This window comes from Crocodylus porosus, unplaced genomic scaffold (genome assembly GCF_001723895.1).
Source record: "Crocodylus porosus isolate Cpor-Errol unplaced genomic scaffold, CroPor_comp1, whole genome shotgun sequence".
In the NCBI taxonomy this organism is placed as follows: Eukaryota; Metazoa; Chordata; order Crocodylia; family Crocodylidae; genus Crocodylus; species Crocodylus porosus.
The window spans coordinates 36,814,324-36,842,110 of NW_017728910.1; the positions used below are offsets into that span (position 1 = coordinate 36,814,324).

Consider the following 27,787-nt stretch of genomic DNA (forward strand, 5'->3'; position numbering starts at 1 on the left):
CCCAGCACCAGTGAGGGTGCACCTTAATACACACACAGAGTCACACATGTCAGATTTTTGCTTGTCAGCAGCTTGAGGTGCAATTTTCCAGAAACCCCTGTACCTATCTCCTTGAAACCTGGAAGTCTTCATAGCCTCAGCAGGGGCTACCATGCCTGCAGTTTTCACCCTGCTGTGCCTTAGCACACACACGTGACATGAGTTTTGCTTCTCAGCAGCTTGAGGTGCAGTTTCCCAGAAACCCCTGCACCTATCTTCTTGAAGCTTGACAAGCTTCATGCTCTTAGAAGGAGCTACCATGCCTGCAGTTTTCACCCTGCTGTGCTTTCACACTTACAAGTGACAAGTTTTGCTTTCAAGACTCTGAGGTACAGTTTCCCAGAAACCCCTACACCTATTTCATTGAAACTCAGCAGGCTTCAGGCCCTCAGAAGGGCATATTATCCACGCTGTTTTCATCCAAATCTGCCAAAAAATGACAAAGTTATAGGCAGTTTTGTCCTTCCCCATTATCACCTATGAGTGAAATGTCAAAACAGTGAAACAGTTTCAACTAAACAAAACGGAACAGTGCTTTTGAAATGAAATGAAAATGAAAATGAAATATGTGCCAGGAAAACGGAAGTCAAAATGAAATGGTGCTGTTTTGCACAAGCCTATCAGGCATGCCTGGGAACTGTAGGATGCTGGTATGTAAAGGGATTCCACCCATTTCAGTGTAAAAAAAATACCTCTATATTTACAGTTCTTAAAAAGTAATTTGTTTTATTTTGGACTAATTCTCTCTGATTATGTAAGGACAGATTTCAAGCTGAAACTGACCATAATGCAATGTGGTGCCTTTCCTAAGGCAGTAAAATTCTTGTCATTGTGCTCTTCCAAAATGTTGACAGCATATTTAGCTGGACTGCTGACAGTAGACTTTTTCCTTAGTGTGTGCACAATGTTTGTCCTTGGGGAAAAAAGAAATAAGATTTTTAAAAATAGTACAACTCCTCCCTCGTGTGGCTATAGGAAAGAAGAGCAAGTCAGACTCAGCTTCACTGCCCATACCTAAAAGAGAGCAAATCAAACACCATCAATTCCAAAATCTTGTGGAATTCACCACAGGTTTTCATTACCTCCTTCTAGACTGGTGATGCTTGTGAGCCATGAGGAAGGGCCCAAGCCACAGCCCCACCCTGCGCACAGCAGTATTTGATGTGTAGACCTATGTCTAAATGTGTTGTGATCAGGATTGGTCTACACCAGGTTAACTGTAAAGTCAAATCCAAACACTCCAGACTTTAAGGAGGGATTTTAAAATTTGAACCCAAAGCAAAATTCACATTCTGTGACCCTTTCCGACACTGACTTTAGGGCATATCCAGGCTCCTTGTCCCATACAAGGGCATATTCATCCCTCTCCTGCACAGTCCTTTCAACACTTCGTCTTTCCCCTATATAGTTTTCCCTCTTCTAGATCAGTGATTCTCTTCTGGCCCCTCCTTGTCACAGAACTCCAGAAGTTCTACAAAGCAATCCAGGAGGTCCCAATCCCCGCTTACCATGAGCCAAGGAAAACAGCAGCAACAAGATTCTGCAAGAGCAGTCTACACTCCTTTATCTGAGAACACGCCAGAAGAAAACAAGTTTGAGGTGCTTCCTTAGCCCAACAGAAAAAGGATGCGAGACAGGCAAGAGCAGCAGTAAGTGCCTCAGGGGCAGAGGTAGTAAGGAGCTGCAAACATTCAGAGATGTAGTTAACCAAGCGAGTCTGAAGTCAACTAGAATGCAGCGGGGGGACAGAGAAGAAGACAAATTTTGAGCCCGTTTTTGCTCGCAGCCTATGCTACTGGCCTGTGACTTTACCCAGAGGTGCTGAACTGCGTACTCGTTTTTGCTGGCTGGATGAGTGGTGTTGGGTCAGTTTGTGGCCCTTATCCAGGTGCAATCTGGCATGCTGTCCCAGCTGCGCATGCCAGATCAGGCCACGGCATGACCCCTCCCCCAACACTACTTCAACCTAGCATTCAGGGTCATGTCATCTGGTCAACTGGGCTCCCCATGGGTCTGGACATTTGCAGGGCACCTGCAATTACTGATGGCATCACACCCCCAGGGGGAGACACATAGGCTAGATGACCTGGCTTCATGGGCCAAATCTGGTCTACCAGCCAGAGCTTGAACACCACTGACTTAAGTAACCTGTTTCTGATTTCTCTTCTCTCCTGACAGCTCAGATAGCCTTGAGGTTTCTAAGATCTTCAGGGTTTCCCCCTTTACAGCCATTGTTTAGAAACAAATGCCCTACTGTCCAAGGGAATAAGAATAGTTCTTCTCTCTTGGAACATTTTCCTAGTCATTTTACATACCTTGAAACAAAAAGAATGGGAAAATACGAAGTTTGGTTTTATGATAATTCCTCTGAAATACTCTCCCCTCCCTTAGTGGTATCAGAGCCACACAGCTGTTTAAAATCTGAAACTGGGTTTTAGCTCCATCTGGTGGCAATTGAGATGTTTTAGGGACTGTAACCTCTATCAGCTTAAAAACTTAGAGAATCTATTCTGAATTATGTCATCACTAGTCCAGACCATTCCAAAACCACTGGTACCAAATAAAACCAGTTTTCACTGGTCAAATCTTGTATGTAAAAATCAGATACTACACCTATTTGCCATGACACACTTAGGCCTGGCTGCTTTAAAGATGTGCTGGCCCCAAAGATTCTCACTGACACAATTTGATTCCAGAATAATTCCACTAACGTGTGTAGTATTGTTTCTAAACTATTACACTGTAGGAGAGGAGAGGAGAGGAGAGGAGAGAGAATCAGAAGGGGTCCTAAGGGCAACTGCAGTACAAACATATAACAAGATATCCCTGCTCCCTCCCTTCTCCAAATATTATGGTAAAATGGCCTGTTGCATTTACTTAGCTAATTTAGTTGAGCTGAAAGTGAGATCATCATCAGTAGTCTGCCAGAGGAAGAAAGAAGGGATCAGGAACTGCACCAGGCAAGCTATTATAACACACTAGTTAATCTACCCACTGAGTGTTTCAAATGACTCCTGAGGTCAGAGACAAGAATTCTCATGGATGATATTTTCTATTGGATCAACTGCATGGTTGAGATAGACATAGACAAGCTTTCAGGTATCACAGTACATTCCTTCTTGGAGAAAAGCAGACACAACAGAGCTAAGCAAGTGATGGAACAAAAGCTTATGTAAAACTCCATATGTAAATAAAAACAGGATATAAGAGAAATTATCAGAAGGCCAACAGGCAGGAGAGATACAGTAAAAACATGATAAAGGAGGAACAAGATTGTTCAGGGGAGTTGTTATCAGGCAGTAGCAACAACTGAGAAAACCACAGTCGCTAGACTCAAACACTAGTCAGCAGCAATTTTGACACTAGGTTAAGCCAACATTTGCTGGAAATATTGTAAAGAGGTTCATCAAACCTCACCTATGTTCAGGTTCCTTTGGGACTTCATTTGTCTAGGACTACAAGGATCTGTCTATTTACGGGGCCCTGCCACTAGAACTTACCCCACCACTCACGTCTGCTCTGCAGGAATGCGGGACATGCCAATGAACTCATTTAAATTCCAAGAGAGTGTTGGAGGAGTGTGTGTGTGTGTGTGTTGGGGGGGAAGAGTTTATACCAAACAGAAGCTATATTACATTTTTTCAGGATTTGGTATGAACAGAGAATAAGTGGGACATTTTTTCCTGATGGCACCCTCTAGCATGACCAAGGGAAGTATAGATGCACTCCTGTAGCACTTTAAGAGCTATATCACATGTGCTAGAAACCCACCTTCAAAGTACAGACATGTTATTACGGTACCTGAACTTCTTGCAGTCTTTAGTCTATTAATCCCTGGAAGGTTCGGAAGTGCTGGTATTCTCCATTTTACAGATGGGGAGCTAAGGCACAAGAAAGCCAAGTGATCTGTCCAAAGTTGCATGCAAAAAATTTGTAGTAAACTAGGGACATGAAGACATTCTTCCCCAAATGCTAAGCTAGTGCACACCCTTCCTTTCTCTACTCATTGTATTCCTTTCTGTGGGATGGCTGGCTGGATAGGGAGTGGGTCAGGAAGGCTCTGTTCCCATCAAATCACCAGCTAGTATGTAGAAACCAGCATGGGATGTAGACCAGCAGCAAACTACCCTCATGACCTAGAGAAGTCTTCTAGGGGAGAATGAAGAAGAACAATTTTTTCCCTAAACCATGGCAGAGAGGGCTTCTTGTGAAGCCAAAGGCTATTCCTCAGTACACATTCCAAAGAATTCCTGACTAGCAGTCTCTCATGACTGCACGATCAGCCTTACTAGTCTTTACAACTGCATGGAAAAAAGATCTCTCTGCTAAACCAAAGAAGCTCAATTTCAGCTAATTCAACCATCTAGAGAGATATTGAAGAATCTCTGAACACTGGTCACTAGTTGTTTGGTGTACTACATTTTTGTAATGAAAAGTGAAATCAAACTGCAAAAGAAGATGTCATAAACATGGCCTTGACACAGAGCAAAGAAACAGAGTCCAGACAGAACTGACTAGATGGACAGGCTCAGAAACCTGGAATAGAGGTACATGGAGCTACATTCTCCCATCCCACGAATAATTGAGATTTCAAAAGTTATCTTCCTGACATGGAAGGTGATTTTCAAGATTGTTCTGCAAGACAGAGAGCCATGTCAGAAAAGCAAGTAGCTCAACGACTGAGGAATTCAATAGGGAAACCAAAGGAACTGAATATTTATTTATGGGACAACTCTCCCTGCCCATATTGTATAAGTGGCCTACACACCAAGCTATAGAAACAATTTTTATTTTATTCTAGGTCAAGTAACTAAGGATGGCCAAATCTGGCCCTTTTATTGTAACACATTCAAGCCTGGTGGAAGCCTGATAACATCAACAACATGCTGGTGCCAGTTTCTTTCTGGCATCTTTTTATTAACCAGCTCCAGCTTATAGTAATAATACTGAGGGATCAAACTGGCTTTTGTTATGAAGTAGATAGTAATTTTACCAGCACACAGAGATGTTTTTTCTGTTACCATTTCCCTAGTATTTAAGCACGATGACTGAATACTTCAGTTCAGAGCTCACCGTCTACCTGTAACTACTGTAATTTTTTTTAACATAATGGAAGTTGAATAGGGCTGCTGTGATCAGATATGGAACCTTGTGGTTCTTGATTTATTTGTGCACATTTTTCAGTGGCAGACTTCATTAAACGTAGCAGTCAGGAAACCAGCCCTGCTAATAAGATTGACAACTGCAGGTTATTTACTAGCTCCCTTGGAACTTTTGTACAGCTTTGCTGTGGGAAAATACAAGGTTTGAAATGAGATTAATGAAAAAAAAGCACAGCTGCATTGTTTATGTTCTTGGGGGAATTTGTGCATATTGTGATTCTGAAGCATGTTCCCAGATAAAGTGGAATGATGTCAATTCATTGGGGAAATATTTGTCTGGCGATTTTAACAAGAATTAAAGCAATAATAAATAATTTGCCCTTTCTGGAAAAGCATGTTGCAAACATTCATTATAATAAGAGCAGAATACTCTGATGAAGTACATAAATATTGTGGAACCTTTTATGTTGCATGATGATACTACAGTGTGAAGATACTGTAAGCTTGACTTGTGATCCTCAGGTAGGACACTCTGGGATTATTCACATGCTTAAATAGTTTGCAGCACTGGAATCAAAGCACTCAGAACCTTGCAGGATTGGACACCAAGTCATTTCTATTAGGCTTCTTATATTTCTTACATTATAAAGCTTCTATCTGGGCTTAATCCACTGCATATTTTTTGACTATGCATACACAAATGTGCTGAAAAAAGGATATGAAATGTCATATTTTTCAGTACATTTTCCTAGAATTACAGAAAAAGAATAGGATTAATGAGGCCATATGATAAATTTTAAGTATGTCATTTAAAGGTGATAACAGTAATTTTTTGTAGCTGTCAAGATATGTACAGGTCTTATTATTCCTTATTTAAAACTGGATTAAAAAAACAAACAGGTTTTATTTGTAATTAGGGAGAAATGAAATATTATTTGCTCCCATGTTAAGACCACACATGTCAATTTTGGTGCACCATTATTTTTTTTTTTAATTCTAAAAGTTCAGGATCAGTTCTATTTAGACAAGGACGAAAAGCTTGGGTGCTCAGTCAAAGCTCATATAATTTACCTACAATTTTTGGGAGCCAAATTCTGCCCCATCGTGTATTTTGTCTTTGATTAGAATCTGGAAAATGCCTTCTTCACAACAATCTGTAACTCTACTTTTTGATCCCAGCTAGCACTGGGAACAGAAAAATCACATGGAAATAAATTAATTTCGTCAAAAATGATAACTAAATATTTTCAAAAAGTTTCCTAAAGGGTTATGAACAAAAATTCATATCTGGTTCATACATTGTCTACAAATAGATTGACCCTCTTTAATGTACAGTTACCTCTGTATTACACCTTTTTAAAAATGGTGTTTATAATAATATTATTTTTGCTGGAGCTGGGTGAATGTGGAACAAAATATAGTCTGAAATGCAATGCGCACTGTTTGGGGCATGGATCTCCTGTTTATGCGCATTGAACAAAGTGATCTTTGTGTCTCAGTGGCAGCTTTCAGCTGTTACTTCAATATAAATATTTCATAAATGTGAGTTATAGCTAACCATACTTATAATAGGAGTACCCTTTCTTAACAAGCTTAGATCAGTAACTGATTTAAGTGGGATCTTTGCTTGTATTGTTCAGGGAAGAATGTGATCTCATACAGCCTGTGCAGAATTCAGAGATGCATACGATCTATCTGGTATATACTCCTGTAAAGTGTAACCGCCTTTATTATAAAGAAGAAAGAGATAGCAAACTGACACTAGATGGAGCCATCAGCTTACCAATTATTTTAAATGCTCCTAAATGTCTTTATTAGGTATTAATATTTTCTCTCTGGGTGCATCTCATTATTTAAGTTGTTAATTCTGCCTCTTTGTTTAGTAGTGTTTCCAAGAGAAGCATAAAAGGGGAGATGATAAGAAGACCACATAATTAGCCCTTAAAGGCATGAGTAGGGATACCTGTACTCATGAGCATGAGATCTGGCTTGGAGAACCCTGGGGCAGCCTCCCTTTTCAGAAGGTATAATTCCAACAAAGTGTGGCAGGTAAATTGAAGGGGGGGATGGCCCTCAAAAAATCAGAGGTGACAAGGGCTAAGGGTGTGTTGCTCACAAAAGACCAAGGTGTTAAGCTATAGAACAATAAAGCGTATTTATTCAGACAACAGTACATTGCCTACAGTTCTGCTGTTCCCTCCTAAAATCCCCTTGCAAATACAAGAACTTCTCCATAACACTCTTTAAGGTATCCACACAAAGGGGGCTCCAGGGACTTTGTGGCAACCCCTGGGGAAGATCCTGTTATATAACCAGGTTCAACTTAGCTGGACTTTTTTGCATTATTCATTCTTGACCCAAAGTTCTTGTCCTCTAAGGCTTAACTTTCCTTGCCAATCAGTCCTACTGTCTGCTCTCTTCTGCTTACTTACTCCTGAATATCCCCTTTGAAGTGATTATTTATTAGGGTGTGCAAAGCTTCAGTCCCTGATTTGCTTTGGCGGAGATTTGATCCGATTTGGAATCCGAATCAAATCAGAGGACCCTCTAATCTCTCCAAATCGAATTGGAACCCTCCAAACTGATTCAGAAAGATTCGACAATTTGGACGTAGACACAGCTTTAAATATTTTTTCTACATACCTCCACGTAGCAGGCAGCTCATGAATGCTACAATACTGAGACACGTGGAGCATCCCACAGGAGTGCGGGGGGCTCCACAGCATGCTCCACAGCATCCCCTGAAGTGGCCCAGAAGCACTTCTGGTCCACTTCTGGGTCTGCCAGGAAGCGCATGGGGGGGCCTGTGGCTAGGAGACTGGTGCCTCCTGGGTCTGGGGGGGGGCACCCAGGGTCTCCCCATGGCCGATCACAAAGCTGAAGGGGTGGGGGGGGGCTTCCAGCATGCTCCCCAGCAGACCTGGAAATGGACCAGAAGTACTTCCAGTCTACTTCTGGGTTTGCCACTGAGCACGCAGAGGCCCGCCCCCGCCCCCCACACACACTCCTGTGGGATGTTCCATCTGCCCCAGCATCGCAGCGTTCACAAGCCACACTGGTATTTCAGTACGTAGAAAAATCTTTTAAAGCTGTGTCTATGTCTGAATCACTGATTCTCTGAATCAGCATCAAATCTTCAGATTCAGATTTGGCCAAATCGAATCGAGGACAGTGATCTGAATCAACTAATTGAATCACTGTCCCTGATTCGGGCTGAATCTGAATCGAATAGGGCCCACTTTGCACACCCCTATTATTTATCTAGTTAAGATGTGAGCCCTTTCATCTGAGTCTTTTCCCCCTTGTTTGTGGAACAAATTCAAAATAGTTTTTGCAGGAAACAAAATCCTTGCAGGCCTCTTCCACTTTCAAATCCCTGAGCTCTTCAATCCAACAGATTTCATATCTAGTTGCCTTATTTTCTGAAAACTTACCTTTTTGAAATGAAGAATCTTAGTTGCAGATTTTATCTCGCTCCCCACTCAAACTGAATTAACCCATGATTGCTTGATCCAAAGATTACTTTCTATATCCAGCTCTTTTATAATGTCCTCAGCACTCATGAAGGTCAAATTAAATACCACTGATTATTGGTTAAGCCCTTCTTAATTCTGACCCCTCATAATTACATAATTTAGTAGTAGTTTAGAGTCCATGAGTTCATCTCTGCTTGCAGAAATATTTTCTATTTTATTTATAGAGTGATTGAAATAATGCTTAGCACTTAAACAGCACTTTCAAGCTCCAAAATGCTTTAGAAACATTAACTAGTAAATCCTTACATTTTTCCTGCAAAGGCATTATCAGCACTAATATACTGATGAGGAGAGACAAAGAGGTTAAATTCCAATAGTCACACAAATAGTCAATATATGAGCTGAACTAGATTTAAGAGTCCCAAGGTCACAGTCCTGATGACATAGTATTAGGTAAGGCTGCCAGTTTATATGGAGGCAGTTATAAGCCTGGGCATTTGTAAACTGTAACTTCTACAGCTACCTTGCCAATACAATTACTCCTCTCCAACTCCTGCCATTTTTATTGTACTCAGAGGTCTCTAAGTAATTGGATCTATGGCTGATCATTCTTCTATGTTGGATTAATATTTAGCAGTTTTGAGTTTATTTCCTGTGTGGTCAGGGCATTCCTTTACAGCGTGGTTATACCCCCTTCTAAAATTGCGAGCTTGATAACAATCCTGCCTTCTCAGCACCCCAATGTGTAAGTTAGTGATATATTAGTTAACACCAGTTAGTATTTGCTTACATCCCCCTACTGCAGTAGAACTGAACAAAGTTTCTAACATAACAGAGTTATCAATAGGGCGCAGGGCACTGCAAAGAGAAAGTGCATCAGGCCTTATACAAATTCCTGTATACTGCTAAGTACAGACAATCAAAAAGTCTGAGGCTGAATTGATTCAGTCTTTGCAGGTTAGTCTAAAACTGCAAAGACTGAATAAGCAAATGAACAAGATATTCACTTTTGATTCAGGAAATGCAGCCACATGCCTGCAGTGGCTGAAGCCAGAAACTGGGGGGTACTAGAGCATGGCTCTCTGGCACAGCCAGCATAGGCTGTGTGTTCACATTCTCTTCCGGCTGCCCTCAAGGTCTCTGGGCTTTGCAGTTCACACTCATATCAGCAAGACTCTGCAGGGTTGCTCATCACTTCCTCTTCCTGCTTTCAGGTGCTTCTGGGATTTGTCATAACCAGCGCTAAGTAATCCAGCAGGGCAGGGCAGCTCTGTACTCAGGGGAAGATAAGTTTAACCCCCGTTTCTGGCCCCAGACTCCAGGCAGGTTTTGCTGGGGGTGGGGGAGGAGGGGAGTAACTGTGAGGCAGCCCTCACTGCTCTATCTAGGGAGCAGAAAGGTGGGGCTAGCCCTGCTCTTTAAGAACACATAACATCTGTGCAGGCTGTAAAGTTCATTTTCCCACTAACAAATAGAAGTATAATATACAATAAACTGCTCTTAGGAACTCTAAGCCTGATTCCATCAACTTGAAGTAAGATGGAGTAGCCATTGTATTTGGGATTAGGATCAGATTAACGTGTCAAAATGGTAAGTTATTTCTGTAAATTGCCAGTTGCAGAGTAAGATTTAAACGATGGAAAGCTAATACCGTGTTTTCTTTTTTTTCCTGAAACCCAGATATACATTATATATTACGCTATTAACAGGCCCATCTTCTATCAGTTATTTGAAATGTTCTCTCATCATCTGTATTCCTTTCTTCTACCTAGAGTAAATGGGATTCTTTTCTCCACAATTCTAATGAACCCTGTCTGCTGCAGTTTCGAGAAAGCTCATTATCTCTGCTATCATATCAAGTTCTGCTTTCAGGGTTTAATGCAAACCAAGATACAAAAAAAATTCATAACATTCAAGGTGCATCTGCCAGAAGTAACTGGCAATGTGTTTTGCCAGCTATGAGCTATTTAATCATAAATCACGTATCACAGGTACACTGGGTCACTCAAAAAAACTCAGAAGTGCAGTTATCCTAGAAGAAGAAATTATTCACAGGCCTTTTTAAATGGCCTGACATTTTAAGTCATCATTAAGGGTTTAATTTTATCATCTAAAATATCTTTGATTAATATTCAAGATTATTTTAGGCATCATAACTAGCAGGACACAAAAGTAATGGATTAGCACTTACTTCAATTTAACGAGTTAAAGTAGTTCAGCCTATTTGGATGTAGTTATCTATTATGTTCATAACAAAGAGTTAATTCCCAGGTTGAGTAAACTGACAATGCTTCATGTGCTATGCCAGTTTACAGTAGCAGGGGTTTTGGCTCAGAATTCCTTGCAAACTCACCAAGCTAAAAATGATTAAATCTTGAATTAGTAGAGTTCCCAAAGGAGTCTTGCCCCTCAGATCTCATTGAAATGTAATGGGATTTAGAGGCCTAATTCCCTTAGTGCTATTTGAGAATTACAGCCTAAATAGACATGCAGAAAATGCATATAAACAAGTAAAATAAAATCAGAAAACACTGGAATGCTTCACGTTTCAAGGAAGGCATCAATTAATCTTTTAAACAGGGTAATTTCCCCAGTTACTAATTTTTGCAGTTAGCTGAGCTAAACTAGTAAGATGAAACTCATCTTTGCATCAAAATGAATGGAGCCTAAATATTATATGTAAAACACAGTTAAATGTCATTTTATTTGTCTTTTCGTTCCTTCAGGTGATAACATAGGTATAACTTGCCAAGCATAAGCATTTCATTATTTCATTATTAAGGGTCAGCCTGGCATTGTTGTTATTGTTAAGAAAAGTAGTTCTGATTTAAATATGAAAGTTTTTTCCCCCTCTATTTTGTTTTGTTTGTTTTTAGTTTGTTTTACCAATTTGCAATGAACGTAACTACAGTGACTATTTAATAGCCCTATTAGTACTCTATGACCTATAGTTGAAGAGAATTTAGCTGCCATATATAAACAAAATAATCTGATATGTGGGCAATCTTAAGGACAATGATAATTCACAGTGTAATACATTCATGCACTGAGCTCAAAAAACAAATATGACTGACACAAATAGTACAGTATAACAGGGCAGAAGTCAAAAGGTGTATACAAGTCATTGACAAACATTGGTGCAAGTGCTTTAGACAAGACATTTAAAAGAAATATACACTAAAACATAGATTAAATTTATCAAAGTTTGATAAATTTTAAAGACAGTAAAAAAGTTCACAAAACATGAAAAAATAAAAAACTGGGTCAATACATATAATACAGGTTTGCTACATTTATATTACAGAATGAAGGAAGTAAGAGACATAAAAAAAAAAGATTTAAGAATTAATAGCAAAGAAAATTCTACCAGCCTTGGAAGATAGAATTCCATTGCCAATGGCGCGTGCACACACACACACACACACACACACACACGCACACACACACACGCACACACACAGACTTACATACAACATGCTCACGCAAGAAGAAAGACAAACAACAAAAACATCATTTACTGTAACAAATGACAGACACGAAGGTGAGAGATATTTGGCATGTCGGAGCACATGAAGTCATTCGCGATTGGGTAACGATGGTACCTGGCTTGGCTGAAGGTCACTGGCTTGCCTGAGAGGAGTAACTGATGGAGGAGGCACACCTGACGTGGATGCAGATCGACCTAATCTGCAGCTTGCTTTAGGCTCTACAGAAGGCAGGGAAAGAAAACAAACAAAATATTCCAATGAACAAGGTGACATAGCTTACTGCTGGTCAAGCAAATAACAGGAGTAGATTTAACAACCATCCCATTTCAGTTCGTACTCTCCTAGGGATGGATTTCCAGTCCAGATTGCTAGACAAATTCTTAGACAGTTGGCTAAGTCATAAATAAAAGTTGTCTTCCAGGCACTAGCAGCCGCTGTAGTTAAAGAATGGAGTAAGGCCGACTAAATTCCACATGCTAAAGGCTATAAAGGATTTCCCAGAATAAAAGTAATGATTTGGAATGATCAGTACCATAGGAAGGAAATTTGGTGCCCGGGTCAAGCCCAAAGCAGCAGCCTGCCAACGGCCCGCACATAGATCCGGGAGGCACACGCATCCCCATGCTTACCCAAGAGTGCTCACAGTGGTGGGAGCAACCCCCCCTCCAAAATGAGCCACTTATGACTCAGTCCTGAGCTTTGCCCTGGCTGGGCAGCACCTCTTGGTGCCACTTCACTTTGATGCCTGGGGTGCTTGCCCCGCTCCCCCCTCCCCCCTCTCCCCCTTGCTATGTTACTGCACACAGAAATCTGGAAGTAACTGATAATCAAGGTCAGTAAGGTCAGAACATTGAGGATAAGGAAGCTGGAACTTTAATCATACTGCATGGATTTTAGACCTGCCTGTTTCTGATGGTACGAAATGTGTCTCCATATGCCAGGCTAAAAACATTTACTACTTTGACCACATACACTTGCATCATAGATCTACTTTTGGCTAGGCCATATCTGCCACTCCAACTCCTCTTGTAGCCACTCCATATCCTCTGAAATTTTCAGGAGAACTGGCAGGCTGTACTGTGCTCTAGCAGTAGGACCAGAACAACTCCTTTCAAATTCAAAGCTTTTATATATACACACACACACACACACACACACACACACACACACACACATGCACACACACACACACACACACAGAGCACTACTTTAATTCTTGCATGGTCTAAAAAGATGAGGGTCCTTATGCCAGTGATTACATCAGTGAGAATTTTGAGATGCGCAAATAAGCACTAGCCAAATATGAAGCTGGTTAATTTTCAGCTATCTGAACATCAAATATATTTGTGCTGTTTGGTGTTTGGCTAAGTCAGTCATCAAGTCACTTGTCCCTAGTAAGGGTATAACATGGGCCAACAGGCATGTATAAAGTGGAGTGATACAATAATCTGTCATTTTGAGCATAATCTGTTGTTTTGCCTTTTTGGACAAAGGCAGTATCCTATACATTGTATTAAATCTCTTTGGAAATGGTTTTTATTCTACTTCTGATTTTTTAATTTTTTTATTTCTTCATTCTGTGTCCATGTAAAGCACTGCTGAAATTTTGTTGTGATTTCAAGGAGACCAACACTGGGCCTAATAATGGGGTTTTTTTTCCGCTGTTAACCAGAAACACTAATCTGTCTCCATGATAAGCAAAAACAGATTTTCAACCAGTATTATCTCAGTTAACATTACTGATGTCAAAAACTCCAAGATATTGTCTGCCATTGCTTCCAAGTTGTTTTCATTGCTTTGAGGAAACAGAAAACTGTCATCATTTCCAATTTGGATATACACGCAGCACTGGGAGAGTATCGTCTCCTTGCCAAAATGAGTCCTTTCATCTGGCATCAAAGAAATTAAAATGCATCCCACTCAGATGAGGTATTAGTTTCTTTTCTTTTCTTTTTTAAATCTCTCATGCAATATATTTTACAGTGTTAGAATGGTTGTAAATTTCACAGCAGTCCTTAGTAAAGGAAGTTTCAAAAGGAAGCTCTATCTATCTCTGGATGCATATCCAGAAGAGCAGACTGCACAGTGAATGAGATTCTGACATTGATATTGGTGGAAATACTTTTACTCCCACTGAATGGAAACAATTTAAGAGTAATTTCTGCTGTGAGTAACATCTTCATAGTGTGCATTAGAGTGGATTTTTTTTCCTCGTAAATGGTCTGTCAAACATGGGCTGCGCAGCTGACTACCCCGTATCCTGTATATCCAACATTACATTGTTTCTTTGCAGAGCACTATCTTTTTGCTATACTCAAGCTAACAGGACTTGGAACATAATAGCATTTAAATAACAAATACTAACAAATCATTTTAAAGGCATCTCTATACTGATTTCCCAGCATGCCTGGGAAACAACACCCTGTAGCATGATGCATATACCCACTCCTGCTTGCACATGCCAAAGCTGGAGGTGTGACAGTAAAACCATTTTGGGGGCATCTTTGTGCCTGCTCGTGAAATATCTGGAAGGTTTGAGAACATCTGTGGGGAAGTCTCCAGAGTGGCTTCAATGCTGCATTTGTAGTTTCAGAACAAGTGAGCAGCATGCTCAAGACAGAGCCATACCAACATAGCCAGGGGCAGTAATGCCCGCAAGGCAGCTCTGAATTCTGCTGCACTGTGCAATCACTATCATGATTGCACAGCTGCACCAGCAGCCTTTTTTATGTTCTCCACTAACCTGGAAGTTGGTACCTGAGGTGACTGCCCAAGTCACCCTGCCCTAGTTACACCACTGGGTCAAGAGTACCCCTTCCCAGGCACGCCAAGGCATCAGTGTAGATGCACACCTAACTTGATGGGGTTGAACTTCTATCATCACATGCATTACTCTTTTATCTTTGGTAACTTCAGCTTTTGGTTTGAATTGTTCAAATGCAGGTATCTGGACCTGTCTGCAGGGTCTCTTTACTGTACTGATTCTGGGCCTTCCTGGCTTCTCTCCAAAGAGAGGGTCCCAGAGTATAGCCAACAAAGCAAAAGCTTTCAGTGAAAGCATGTGGTGAATCTGAGGTAGAGCCAAGCCAGTGCTGAGAACTAAACAGAACATTACTGAGTGCTCTGTTCATCCCTAACACACTATGTAGAGCAGGAGCCAGATGAACTCATAGCCCTAGGACCACAGGCCCTAACATGCCTCAATAAAGTGGTAAGCACTAGGGGAACTCTCAGGATCGAAATGAACCTGCCTCAAAGGTTGTCCTCTGCTATAAATACAAAACTCTAGTCTGAATGCAGAAGCAGGAGTCTTTTGATATTGCTGCTAGCCACTCCATTGCTGACAAGAGCTACTACTGTTACATAGGGAACTCACAAGCATGTAAAGCTAAGTGCTTTGTTAGACTGGGGCCAATGCAGGCAATGCACTTGACTAGCAAGGAGCAATGCCCATTACAATCAATGAGCATCATGAGACTTGAACACAAAGGTCCATTTAGACATACGGGTTCGTTTTAGAAATGGAGAGGGGCTGTTCTGTAGAATTTATGTATAACAAACAAATATTGATGGGCAGTTGCTGTGTTTGCTAATTCAACTTTGTGGCAATATTTTTTCCACAGATGCATAATCCTCCACATTGTGCTGTAAAAGGTAAAAATCAACATTTTCAGGAAGCATTAATGAGAAATGAGGCCCTGAACCCAATACAGAACCACTGTGTATGAGGATACTACTGGATCTCCACATAGACAAAGGCCAGGGACAGAAATTACACAAGCCGGTATAAGTGATCAAAAACTGGTTAAGATTTATAACACGACAGAATTTCAATGCACGTTAACTGCTTTCAAAATGGCTGAAACTGGTTTAAGATGGATGTGATAACTGTCTTTACTTGGCCAAAGGGACTGCTCTTTGTGGTACCATGTTGTAAAATCATACTGGAAGAAATGTTGATTCACCATAAAAATATAGAGTATAGATATAGGAATGTTGTTGCCTCAAATCAGGCGTATAAATATACGCCTACCTACCAAAGTGACCTGATTTGTAAAGGAATTGGATACCTGCACAATCACCGTATAACCCACTGTCTTCAGGTATGAATGGAAGGTTTGTTTGCTTGTTTTATGTTTCTTTCTTTTTTTACTAACAAAGCAGATACCTGTATCCTGCTTCAAGAATTTTCTGAATTCTTTTGCTTTATTTTATAGAAGTGTGATGGGTTTCCCACAGTCTTCAGCTACACAACTGTTCTAAAGAAATTTAATTTCTGGATCTTACCAGAAGAATTTTTATATTCATCCAAGGGAGCCTTCATTTGGCCTATCCTAATCTTAATTCAAAAAAATATTCTGGCTGTCACTTGCATTGGAGAAGCTTCTTATCCTGTCACAGTCTCTCCTTTGCACATGAAAATAGAAATATTGCTAATGTGCTAGGGCTGCCAAGAAGAACATCTTGAATTAAATAAGAAAACATGACAGGTTGTATAGTAATCATATGCAAAATAGTGAAACATTCAAATTTTGAGGACTGAAACACTCTTATCATCATCATATTGGCTTAACCATATTAGTATACTTAAAGCATGAGTAACTGGCTATATATGAGCAAAAAATCAAATACCACGGGAACAAATCATAAAATATTTTTCTGTTACACACAAATATTTTCAGGATTGTCTATGCAGCTGCTAGTCAGGGTTGGAAAAAGCAGCAGTGTACTTAAAATATTTTACTAAGTGCCTAATAATTCTGTGGAATTCATTATTAATAGCTATAATTGATATCAAACTTTAATGGGATGTGAGAAAGGATTACACATTTATCATATAGACAGATGAATAAATTATGCTGACTTAAAGGGTGGGGAGCTCACTAGCTACTACTTTATCACTCACTAGCTACTCCACAGTGTGTCCATTCCTTCCCTCTGGTAAGTAGAATTACATGTCAGTATTTACCCATTTCATTGAGAAGTAGACTATTCCAAGTTTAGCTTTTACTTTTCAGAAGAAAGGCATAGACCCATGAAATAATTACTGAGGAACAGCTGATGTGCACTACATCTTCTTTCCTACTTCCTACCTACTATTGGGAGGTCCTGGATGATAGGAGAAAGGCAAATATAGCGACCATCTTTAAGAAAGGGAAGAAGAAAGATCCAGGGAACTACAGACTAGTCAGCCTGCAACACGTCAGGGTGCCAGGGGTGGCTGTGACACCTGTGGTAGCCCCGTGACTGTGCTCCACTCCACCCCTAGGGCACTTTTACATCACACCTGCCACACCTTGATGGAATAATGATAAATAGGGAGGATGCCCATGGAACTTCACATATCCCTGTTTCCACTGAACCCCAACTAGGGTCCCTGGCACCCTACTGGTCATCACTAGTCCCGGATTTATGACCCAGATAACTTGTTCTGGGTGGTCCCAAACCCTCAAATTGACCACAACCTTTCCTCTTCAATAATAGACAAATTTTACTGATACACAGTAATAGCAGATAATAATAATGCAAACAGTTCTATATATCTACCAGCCCTAGGGCTGTCATCAGGGTCAAGGTTCATCTGGCCAGGACGCAAGCTTCACTCTGAGGTTTTCTCTTGAATGTCAGATGTCAGCAGCTTGGAAGATGGAAGCTGAGGCCCATCTCCACCAAGTGAGGTGAGGTGAATGAGACAGGCTGGCGGTATGCCCTCTGTCCATGGTGCCTTGGGTTCTCCTCTTGGGGACCCTGCTCTAAAGTCCTTTCTTTTGTATTCTTTTCCCCTGCTCATGACTCTTCATCCATGGCTATCCCCGATTAGTCTTTCTGTGGTCATCATACTGTTCACATTCTGTCCTGTTAGCATATTCCTTTGTTTCACAAGCCCATCCTTATTGCACACATCCTAATTTGGGCTTTCCTGGTATTTTCCTGATATGGTCTGTTCCCCCAAAATCTGAATTCTCAGGCTCCCCACTCTTGGGCCTTGTGAGCTCGTGCCACCTTATCTTATGTTATGAAGCAGTGTGATACATGCCCACAATTTCCCAGGTTATGTCTTTATCCATTGCCCTTGTTGCTTGCCTGGTTTAAACACCCTGTCTGCTTTGAAGGCTATTAATTTGTGTGAGAACCAGTCCTTTAGGGATCAATTAACCCTTGCCACTGCCCTAAGCCATTATTCTAATGAATATATATTTACCTACGACTCAATTTTCAAAAGCAAATCTCTAAATACCTTATCTCCAAATCTCTAAATACGTTACCTAAATACTCTAAATATCAGTTCCCAGGCCTCTGCCTGAGCCTCTATAGTTCCAGGTCCTTGGTGGGCCTCCTCAGTCACCTCCGCCTAGCTCGGCATGCAATGCCTTAAGGGCTAATTGCATGACTCTAAATCCTTCCCTTTACTGTGCCTCATGCCTCACAGGATGTTGTTTCCTCTGTTGGGGCTTTGGTCTTCTCACCTTTAATCTAACTAGGCCTTCTAGCCTGGGGCACTGAATCAGGTCTGGCTTTGAGGTGCTAGATCTCATCTGTCCCTTCTGCCACCAGGCCCTGGACCCCATTGCGGCTGCACCTGTCACTAGGAGAAGAAGGCAATTAGGAACAGTCAGCATGGATTCACCAAGGGCAAGTCATGCCTGACCAACCTGATTGCCTTCTGTGATGAGAAAACTGGCTTTGTGGATGTGGGGAAAGCAGTGGACGTAATATACTTTGACTTCAGCAAATGTTTTGATATGGTCTCCCACAGCATTCTTGCAAGCAAACTGAGGAAGTATCAATTGGATGACTGGACGGTAACATGGATAGAAAGGTGGCTGGGTTGATGGGCTCAACAGGCATTAATCAATAGCTCAATGTTTAGCTGGCAGCTGGTATCAAGTGGAGTGCCCCAGGGGGTGGTTCTGGGGCCAGTTTTGTTCATTAACAATTTGGAGGATGGGATGGATTGCACCCTCATCAAGCTTGTGGATGACATCAAGCTGGGGGATGTAATGGATACACTGGAGAGTAGGGCTAGGATTCAGAATGACCTCAACAAATTGGAGGACTGAGCAAAAAGAAGTCTCATGAGGTTCAACAAGGACAAGTGCAAAGTCCTGTGCCTAGGAGGGAAGAATCTCATGTACCAGTACAGCCTGGGGACTGACTGGCTAAGCAACAACTCTGCAGAAAATGATCTGGGGGTTACAGTGGGTAGTAAGCTGGGTATGAGTCAGCAGTGTGCCCTTGTTGCCAAGAAAACTAAGAGCATATTTGGCTGCATTAGTAGAAACATTGCCAACAGATCGAGGGAAGTCTATTCCAGTCTATTCTGCACTGGTGAGTCCATTTCTGAAGTACTGTGTCTAGATTTGGGTGTCCACTATAAAAAGGATGTAGACAAGTTGAAGCGAGTCCAGCAGAGAGAAAAGAAAACAGTTCAGGGGCTTGGGCACATGACAAATGAAGAGAGGCTGAGGGAACTGGGTTTATTTAGTCTGCACAGGAGACGACTGAGAGGGCATTTGAGGCAGGTTTTAACTACCTGAAGGGTGGTTCTAAAGAAGATGAGAACACTGAGAATGGGGTTCAGTGGAAACTGAGAACAGTCTACTGTTCTCAGTGGTGACAGATGACAGAACAAACAGCAATGGTCTCAATTAGCAGCAAGGGAGGTTTAAGTTGGATATTAGGAAAAACTTTCTCACTAGGAGGGTGGTGAAGCACTGGAACAGGTTACCTAGGGAGGTGGTGGAACCTCCATGCCTGGAGGTTTTTAAGCCCTGGCTGGGATGATCTAGTTGGAGATAGTCCTGGTTTGACCACGGGTTGACTAGATGACCTCCTGAGGTCCCTTCCAACCCTGATTTTCTATGTTTCTCTGACTTATTTGTTGGCCTGTCCATGCCAAGAATAACAGTTAAATTAGATACAACAAACACTCATATCTCATGGCACATGCCAACTACTGACTGTTGCAAATTAGAAACATATCCTACTGGCAGGTTATTCTCTAACTGTCCACTGTGGACCCCTAACAGCTTTGATGGAAGCATCTGACACTAGTCCGTGTTAGACTCCAGACACTGGGCTAGGTGGATGCTTTGTCTTCTGTTACAGCAATTATGAACTAGGATCTGGGTTTTCCATTTCCCATGGAAAAATGGAAGAAAAACCACAGATTTTTCCTTTTAACAAAGATAAAAAGGAGTTTTTCATTTTAATGGAGAAACATGGATTTTCCACTTTTGCAAAGAGCTCTTTGCAGACTGGCAAAGTTCCAGTTTCAAACAGGCTGGGGAGAGTGGGAGAAGGGTGGTCAGGCAGGGGTGCCATATACATGTGCATGCTTGCAGATGCACTTGGCCACCAGGCAGCCTGGAGAGCAGCTTTCCACAGGTAAAATGGGTGTGGGGAGGAAAGATTGAGGCCCCCATAAGGAAGGAAGAAATTGGGCAGGGCTGGGGCTGCTGCCCAGCTGAGGTGAAGCATGGGGCTGGAATGCATGACTGCAAGGCCACAGGCAGGTAGTCCAGGGGGCAGGGATGGATGGCTGTGTGCACTCCTGGGGGGCAGGGGAAACTCAAGGTGGGGGTGGCTATAGGTGCGTGCTGCCCGCTGCAAGATCAGGTTCCCCACCCTGCAGCTTTCCTTCCAGGGTTTACACAGCCCAGCACACGGGACCTGGTACAGCAGGGCAGAGCAGGTCCAGGAAGGGAAGCTCCTTGCTGCCATGAGCCCTGCACTGCCCTGGTGAAGCACACTCAGCAGCAGTGGAAGTGATGGCACAGAATTGTGCCCCTTATTGTTGCTAGGCAGATGGGATGCTGCGCCACAGCAGCGTGGTGCTCCCAGCAGTGATAATAAGCTTCCCATCCATCCCCACTCTGCCCTGGCTTGCTGGGTCCCACCTGCTGGGCTGTGGAGGCCCCAGGGGGAGGGCAGCAGGATGGACAACCCCGAGCCTGCAGTGGGCAGCCCACGTCCACACCCCCAAAGGGCTCCATTCAGGCTGTGCCACCCATGGGGGAGGGGGAGCCAGGCTCTGTGCTCTGCTCTGCTGCAGCACCTGCCACCTTCCTCAGGTGGCAGCCAGGGTTTGAACACTGCTGGGGGCAGAGGGCTGCAGACCCAGGTCCATGGCCCCATAGCCCTAGCAGCTGGGGCCCCTGTAATGGGCACCAGCAGTTCTGGGGGATATTGGTGGGGAGTGAGGGACACCAGCAGGGCTGTGAGAGATTGGGGGTGGGAGTGCTGTGACTTGGGAGTGAGAGGCCTGGAGCTGTGTCCTAGTAGCAGGGGGAGCTCTGATTTTCTATGATAAAAAAACCCAAAATCAAAAGCCAAAATTTGTAGGTATACAGAATTTATTTTATTATAGTGATTGAGGCACTGGTAGGTTTCCAAATTGCTTTAAAAATGTAACAATAGATAGATAGATAGACAGATAGATAGATAGAGGCATTTCATTTTAACTGCGGATTTTGGGGGTTTTAAATCAGAGAATCTGTGATTTTTAAACAGAAAAAAACAGGATCCCTTATTATGCACATGCATAAAATTCCATCAAATGGAAAACTGCATATGTATTAAAGAATATAAATCTAAAGTTTTTTTTCACACTCACACTTATTCTACCGAGAACACTGGATACATTCTCTCCTCAGTAATCTTTCCAAGAATACCCTATTTTTTAAATGTCCAATCAGGCATGTATATACTGTTATCTAGAAAGAAACTGCTGTGTTACTGAAACCAGATTACACATCTGCAAGAGCAAACCTTTAGTTGCAGCTATATAAGCATCTTCACCTTCCTGAAGAGCCCTTTTCAGTAACCAGCCTATACCCCAATTGGAAGCTGCCCTCACTTGTATGATCTCTGGGGCTGCATTGCCGTTTCTGTAGGGCAATTCTCCTTAATTCAGCTGGTACAGCACGATGCAGTTTACCACCCACTTCAGAGTAGCAGGGGTTAAATCAAGTCCAACATATCTTCTCAGTGTTTGTTCCACAGCAGCTGAAGTTATTGATGTATTATTACCTTTGGAATCCTAACCACAATCCCTGATTAAGTATGGTGTACTTACTTCCTACCTGATCATTTTCAACACTTCTAGTTTGAGACCTAAACTTGTTGGCTGAGCATTGATGGTGATTAAAAAAAAAACAAAAACAAAAAAACAAATGCTGCACCAAAATCAATTCCATAAAATATCTAAAATGAAATGCAGTGCCTGTATCAGGCAGCAGGTGTCAATACAAAATGCTTAGTGCCACCAAGAAAAAGAGCAACATTCCAGAAAATGCTCTTTAGAGCTCCTAGAGTTAAATCATATGTAGCCTCCCAGTTAGTAGACCTCCTGTGGCTTTTCACTGAAATAGCAAATGTCATGTTTTGAATGCTGGCATGGTTAAAGTCACACTGAAATTGCTTTCCAAAGGAGCTCTCCGATGGAAAGCATATGTGGCCAATGGGGAGCCAGTGTCCTTGACAAATTGTGTGACAGACCAGAGAATGATCTTTTGCTTTGAAAAATGGTGCTGCAATGAAATCAGAATTGTGGGATCATTTGAGCTTTGGCTGACATTATATTCTTTCGAGGTCATCTAAGTAGCCATTTTTATATGTCTATAAGGCAATTTTGGCACTTGGTCTATTCCTTGATGCACAGCCCTGTGCTTATGGGTGACCATTTCTGACCACATAGTCATGCAAACTAAGCATGAGCAGTGCCAGGCATCACATGTGTGCACACCTCCTGTGGACACATAGCAAACCTAGATGTCTGAAAATGGAGTTGGCCAAAATCTGCGTCTACAGGACTTCGACTTAGGAACAGGAAAAGTGTCAATCTTGTTACTCTGATCCTATAACTCAGTGACTACAGCACCCTCCCCTTCCCTCCTTTCCCTTTCCTCCCCCTCCCCACCTCCCAGTAAGCCAGCAGTCCTGAATTCTTGGCCCACCTTACCCACAGGGAGTTTGAATCAGGCCTCTCTCACTTCCTGGCAAAACACTCTAACCACCATCGCAGGTCATCCATTATTTAGTCTCTTCTTCAGTGCTGTTTCTGAAACTGAGCCAAAACCTAGTCAATGGAAAAAAATGGATGGAGGACAGTGCAGGGGGAAGCTTCTGCCCCACTGGGGACATGTGTTCATGCTAGAACCCAGGCCCTGCTCCCTCCAGACAAGCAGCTACCTCACTCAGCCACAAACTGCTTGCTTTTACATACCACCTGGCCTCATTTTCATGGAATCCAGCTTCAAAAAGGGCCACAGAAAATTGGCTGACTGACCTGTGGTATGGTGTTGTACTGGGAAGTCAGAGAAACTAAGGTTTGGATGCTCCCTAGATAAAGGGGGCCTCGAACCCACCTCCCAGATGAGTGCCCTAGCCACTCATCTATTTAGTATAAAGATGAGAGGTCATTCTGTTGCCCAGTCTGTGCATGTACATAGTTGTCAATATGAGCAGAGCTACATATCCAGGAATAGAATTCCTTTGGTTGTGTAAGTACCAAATATGCCCTATAGGCAACCAGGAAAAAATAGAATGCCACCCACAGGCGACCAAATTTGGATAATTATACAATTAGGAAGGGAAGAAAATGCCACCCTTTCTGTGGATACCAGTATCCTGTTTGGAGGGAGGGTCCTATTTTACTTGTATAGACATGGATGAGTAGTAAACTCACTGAAGTCAACAGTATCAGACAGGTGTAAAACTGAAATTACTAACACTGGAATCACATCCAAAAGCTTAATTAATCTTCACATAGTTCCAATAGGACTTAACATGCATCTCACTGATATCAGTTTGAACTCTTTATTTCATCATTTATTGTAAGCCACTTTGAGCTATTCTAATAGGCAAGATATAAATTTAAATAAAAATGAATTATAACTGACTTAATAAAGCACCTGTACACTTTTTACAGAGATGTACTTAGTGAGGCTAGTCTGAAGTCAGCAGAAGGCAGTGTAGGGCTGAAATGTATAGACTAAATTAGATTTAGTCTATAAGGTGCATCTCTACCCTGCCTTGTATTCATTTTGATACATTTACACCTCGATCTTTTAAATTTCTTTATTCCAGTATAATACTAATTAGTTTTCTAAAGGCACCTGAACAGTTACAATCCACAAGCACATTAAACAGCACTCTGAATGAAACGTCACACTGGAAAAAGCAGTCACAGACCTATGTGGGAAAATACATATGATACATTAGTGTGTGCTATTTTTTAAATGAAATGTAGTAGTTAATAAATTAAAATCAGCTGCAGATATTCTGTGGGGAAATAAATCAGCCAATAAATATTTCTGTAATAATAATAATAGTGTTTTCATTCTTCAGTTTTGAAAGTCTTCGCCACAAAAATCAAGACAAACTCACAAATAATTAAAGCGTGGTGTAAAACTCATTAAAATCAATGGAATTGTGTCAATTTAAACCATCTGAGGACCAAGGACAAATATGTTTTTCTGATTTTATTGGGAGATGAATCACATCTTTAAAAAACAACCTGTCCATAAAGTTGGATGGAATTGAAATATTTTGATTTATTTAAATGAGGGGATGGACTTGGACTGACTGACTCTGTTTAATCCTGTCTTCCCTTTTGTTCCAGCCAATGTCACTGACTGGGTGAACTCAACAGTTTGGTTTGTAACTTGGACCTGATTCTCTACTGAGAAATGATATCAGTGTCACCAGTGTGAATGTGACATGGTCTGCATTTCAAAATATTGTAATCAGGAGAGATCTCTATACTATTCAAACAGTGTGGAGACCCTCCCATGTGCAACTGATCACTCTTCTGCAGAAATGGCTTCCTGTTTATCAATTTTAGTATGTGACTTCATCCACACTCTTTACTTTTGTAAAAGACATTTACCAGGATTAATACAGTATACATAACAATTTTTTCCAAGTAGACATGTTAAGCAAATGAACTACTGTATGTACTCAATTAGAAGATAAGGGCTTTTTGCCTTTTTAACATGGGGGGTGGAAACAGCCCCTCACCATACAATTGAGCAAGAGGCAGCAGGGGAGTGGAGGCTGGCAGCTCCAGGGTTGGAGCCGGAATCAGTTGTACACAATGTTTTATTGATATATTTACAATTTTAGAGCAATTTGGAAACCTACTAGGGCCTCAATCACTGTAACAAATTCTAAATAGCTATAAATTTTGGCATTTGATTTTGGGTTTTTATCATGGAAAATCAAAGCTTCTCTTCCCCCTTCGCTCACCAGGTTGCAGCTCCAGGCCCCTCAGTCCAAAGCCACAACCCCCCCACTCCCCTTCTGGTGCCCCTCACCCCCTACTCACAGCGCCCCCAGCCCTGCTGCTCCTCCTCACTCCCCACCCATAGCCCCTGAGCCCTGCTGGTGCCCCTAACCCCACACACACAGCCCTCTGCCCCCCAGCCCTGCCAGAGGGGGCCCCCAGTTGCCAACTCTGCCCTGCCACATCTGGTGGGCTGCGGAGGACCTGGGGGCAGGGAGCCCCAAGCAAGCCCACAGTGGGCAGCCCACATCTGCCCCAACACAGGCTCTGCTCTGGCAATACTGCCCACGGGGGAGGGGGAGCCATGCTCCATGCTCCCCACTGGGGCCACAGCGGCTGCTGCCTCCCATATGCCGCAGCTAGGACTTAGCCACTGCTGCAGGTGGCAGGGAGCTGTGGACCCAGGACCCTGGCCCTCTAGCCCTGGCAGCTGGGGGCCTCCTCTGGCAGGACTGGGGGGGCAGTGGGCTGTAGTTGTGGGGGCAAGGGGCACCAGCAGGGCCAGGGGCTTTGGGTAGGGACTGATAGGGGCCAGCAGAGCCAGGTGGCTGTGGGTGGGAAATGAGAGACACCAGCAGGGCTCGGGCAGGTGTTGTAGGTGGGGAGTGAGCAGGGTTTGGGACTGAGAGGCCTGGAGCTGCATCCTGATGAGTGAAAGGGGCAGGAGGAACTCTAATTTTCCATGATAAAAAACCCAAAACCAATGCAAAATGTATAGGTATTTGGAATTTATTTTTAATAGTGATTGAGGCACTAGTAGGCTTCCATGGTGCTTTAAAACTGTAAATGTAGCAAGAAAACATTGTGTTCAACTGATACCTATATACATAGTGGAATTTCATTTTAATTATAGATTCTGGGGTTTTTATCAGATAATTTATGGTGTTTTAAATCAGAAAATTTCTGATTTTTTTTATCAGAGAAAACCAGGATCCCTGATGAAGGCACTGATAGACTCTGATTTTAGAGAATTGAAATCTGTAGAGTTACTTTTGCATTGGTTTGCATGTAAGCATGAAGCGCGTAACTCTTCTGTATTCACCTGCTGCGTATATTCATATGACAGCTTTTTAGTTTTTTTGCTTCAATATGTTCATTGCCTTATATAGTATTTAAATTGATGATATAAACATGGAAGTATAATCATGATGGTTCTTTGCCAATACCCTTTGCCTCAATGTAATATGTAATTTACTGTTTCTGTGCAAATATTTTCACAGTAGAAATTTATTCTCAAACATTAGCTACTAATGATCCAATTCTTATTAAATGAAGAATACAGCTGTCAGGATTAAGGTGCTTAGGAAGGTGTTAAGGACAAATTTTGAAAGTCATTTATGTGCCTAATTTTAGAAGCATATAGAGTTTTTCAGAAGTGTACCAACTATCTGTACCATTAATCACATTAATATCCTTAAAAACTGACATTAAGTGCCACTCAGATCCCACTGACTCAGCTTCTTGCTGGATAAACTCCTGTATTTATATTGGTACCAGGGGATCCCATTCTTTGTTGTGTTTGTGAAACTCCCACATACCTGAACTGTTGCTTCCTGCCAACATGGTTGGACTGACAGAGGATCTTCCCAGTCTACTGGATGCAACTGGCAGTCCTGGAGTTCCATCCCATTCCTGAGCTTTTATTGGCTCCCTAGAGGAAGCTGTCCCATGATGACCTCCTCTCTCTTTATTTTCCAACTTTGGTAGTGGTTCAGTGCTGTGGCTCCTGATCTTCAGCTCATCTAATGGTTCTACAAAACACACAAGGTCACCAGTCCATTACAGAGTGCATTTAATTAAATCCATATAACAGCTCGCTCCCTCCCCCGCAAGGTTGCATTTTCACTAACTTTACATGTTTATTAAATAGTAAATGTAAACCAAGATTTTACCTAAAAATGTATAATTCTCCTTTATTTTCCCTCTTTGATGAGACACTAAGAATAATCAGAATATATGAGATGGATAAAAATGGCAAGTTTGCTTTTTGTAGAAATGGTATTTTATGAGAATATTTATGATGCAAAACAATACACACAAACTGAGCTTTCTTAGTTACATTACTGAAGTCAACATTTAGGAAATTACATTAACTGTTTTCAGCTCTCTATGTCTTGGGAAGAAGTCCCAACAGAAATACCTTCTTTTTCTAGATAAGTTACATCCTTCAGATGTGCTTGTGCTTCCTCACAGTCTAATGTGAATATTTCTAATGTTTCAAGCAGTATAGATCATGGACTGCATTCTGCTCACATTACTTTAAGTAAATCCCACTGAAGTCAATGACTGCCTGCCTGTTTGTAAGTTTCGGAATTAGTGGAAGGTAGGAAAGGCAGGCACATTAATAAATAGGGCACATCCCCATGAACAGAAATGCACATTCCCCAGGGGCAA

General features: G+C 41.9%; 1 protein-coding gene across 1 annotated transcript in view; it reads right to left on the reverse strand.

Moving 5' to 3' along the window:
* NYAP2 (neuronal tyrosine-phosphorylated phosphoinositide-3-kinase adaptor 2) overlaps window positions 1-27,787 on the reverse strand; it is a 149,858-nt gene that overhangs the window by 25,733 nt on the left and 96,338 nt on the right. The window contains exons 4-7 of the mRNA XM_019532559.1: window positions 26,932-27,144; window positions 12,201-12,323; window positions 10,971-10,974; window positions 823-952 (exon numbers count right to left, since the gene is read on the reverse strand). Of these exons, the coding sequence (XP_019388104.1) occupies window positions 823-952; window positions 10,971-10,974; window positions 12,201-12,323; window positions 26,932-27,144 (470 nt within the window). The remainder of the gene's footprint in view (window positions 1-822; window positions 953-10,970; window positions 10,975-12,200; window positions 12,324-26,931; window positions 27,145-27,787) is intronic.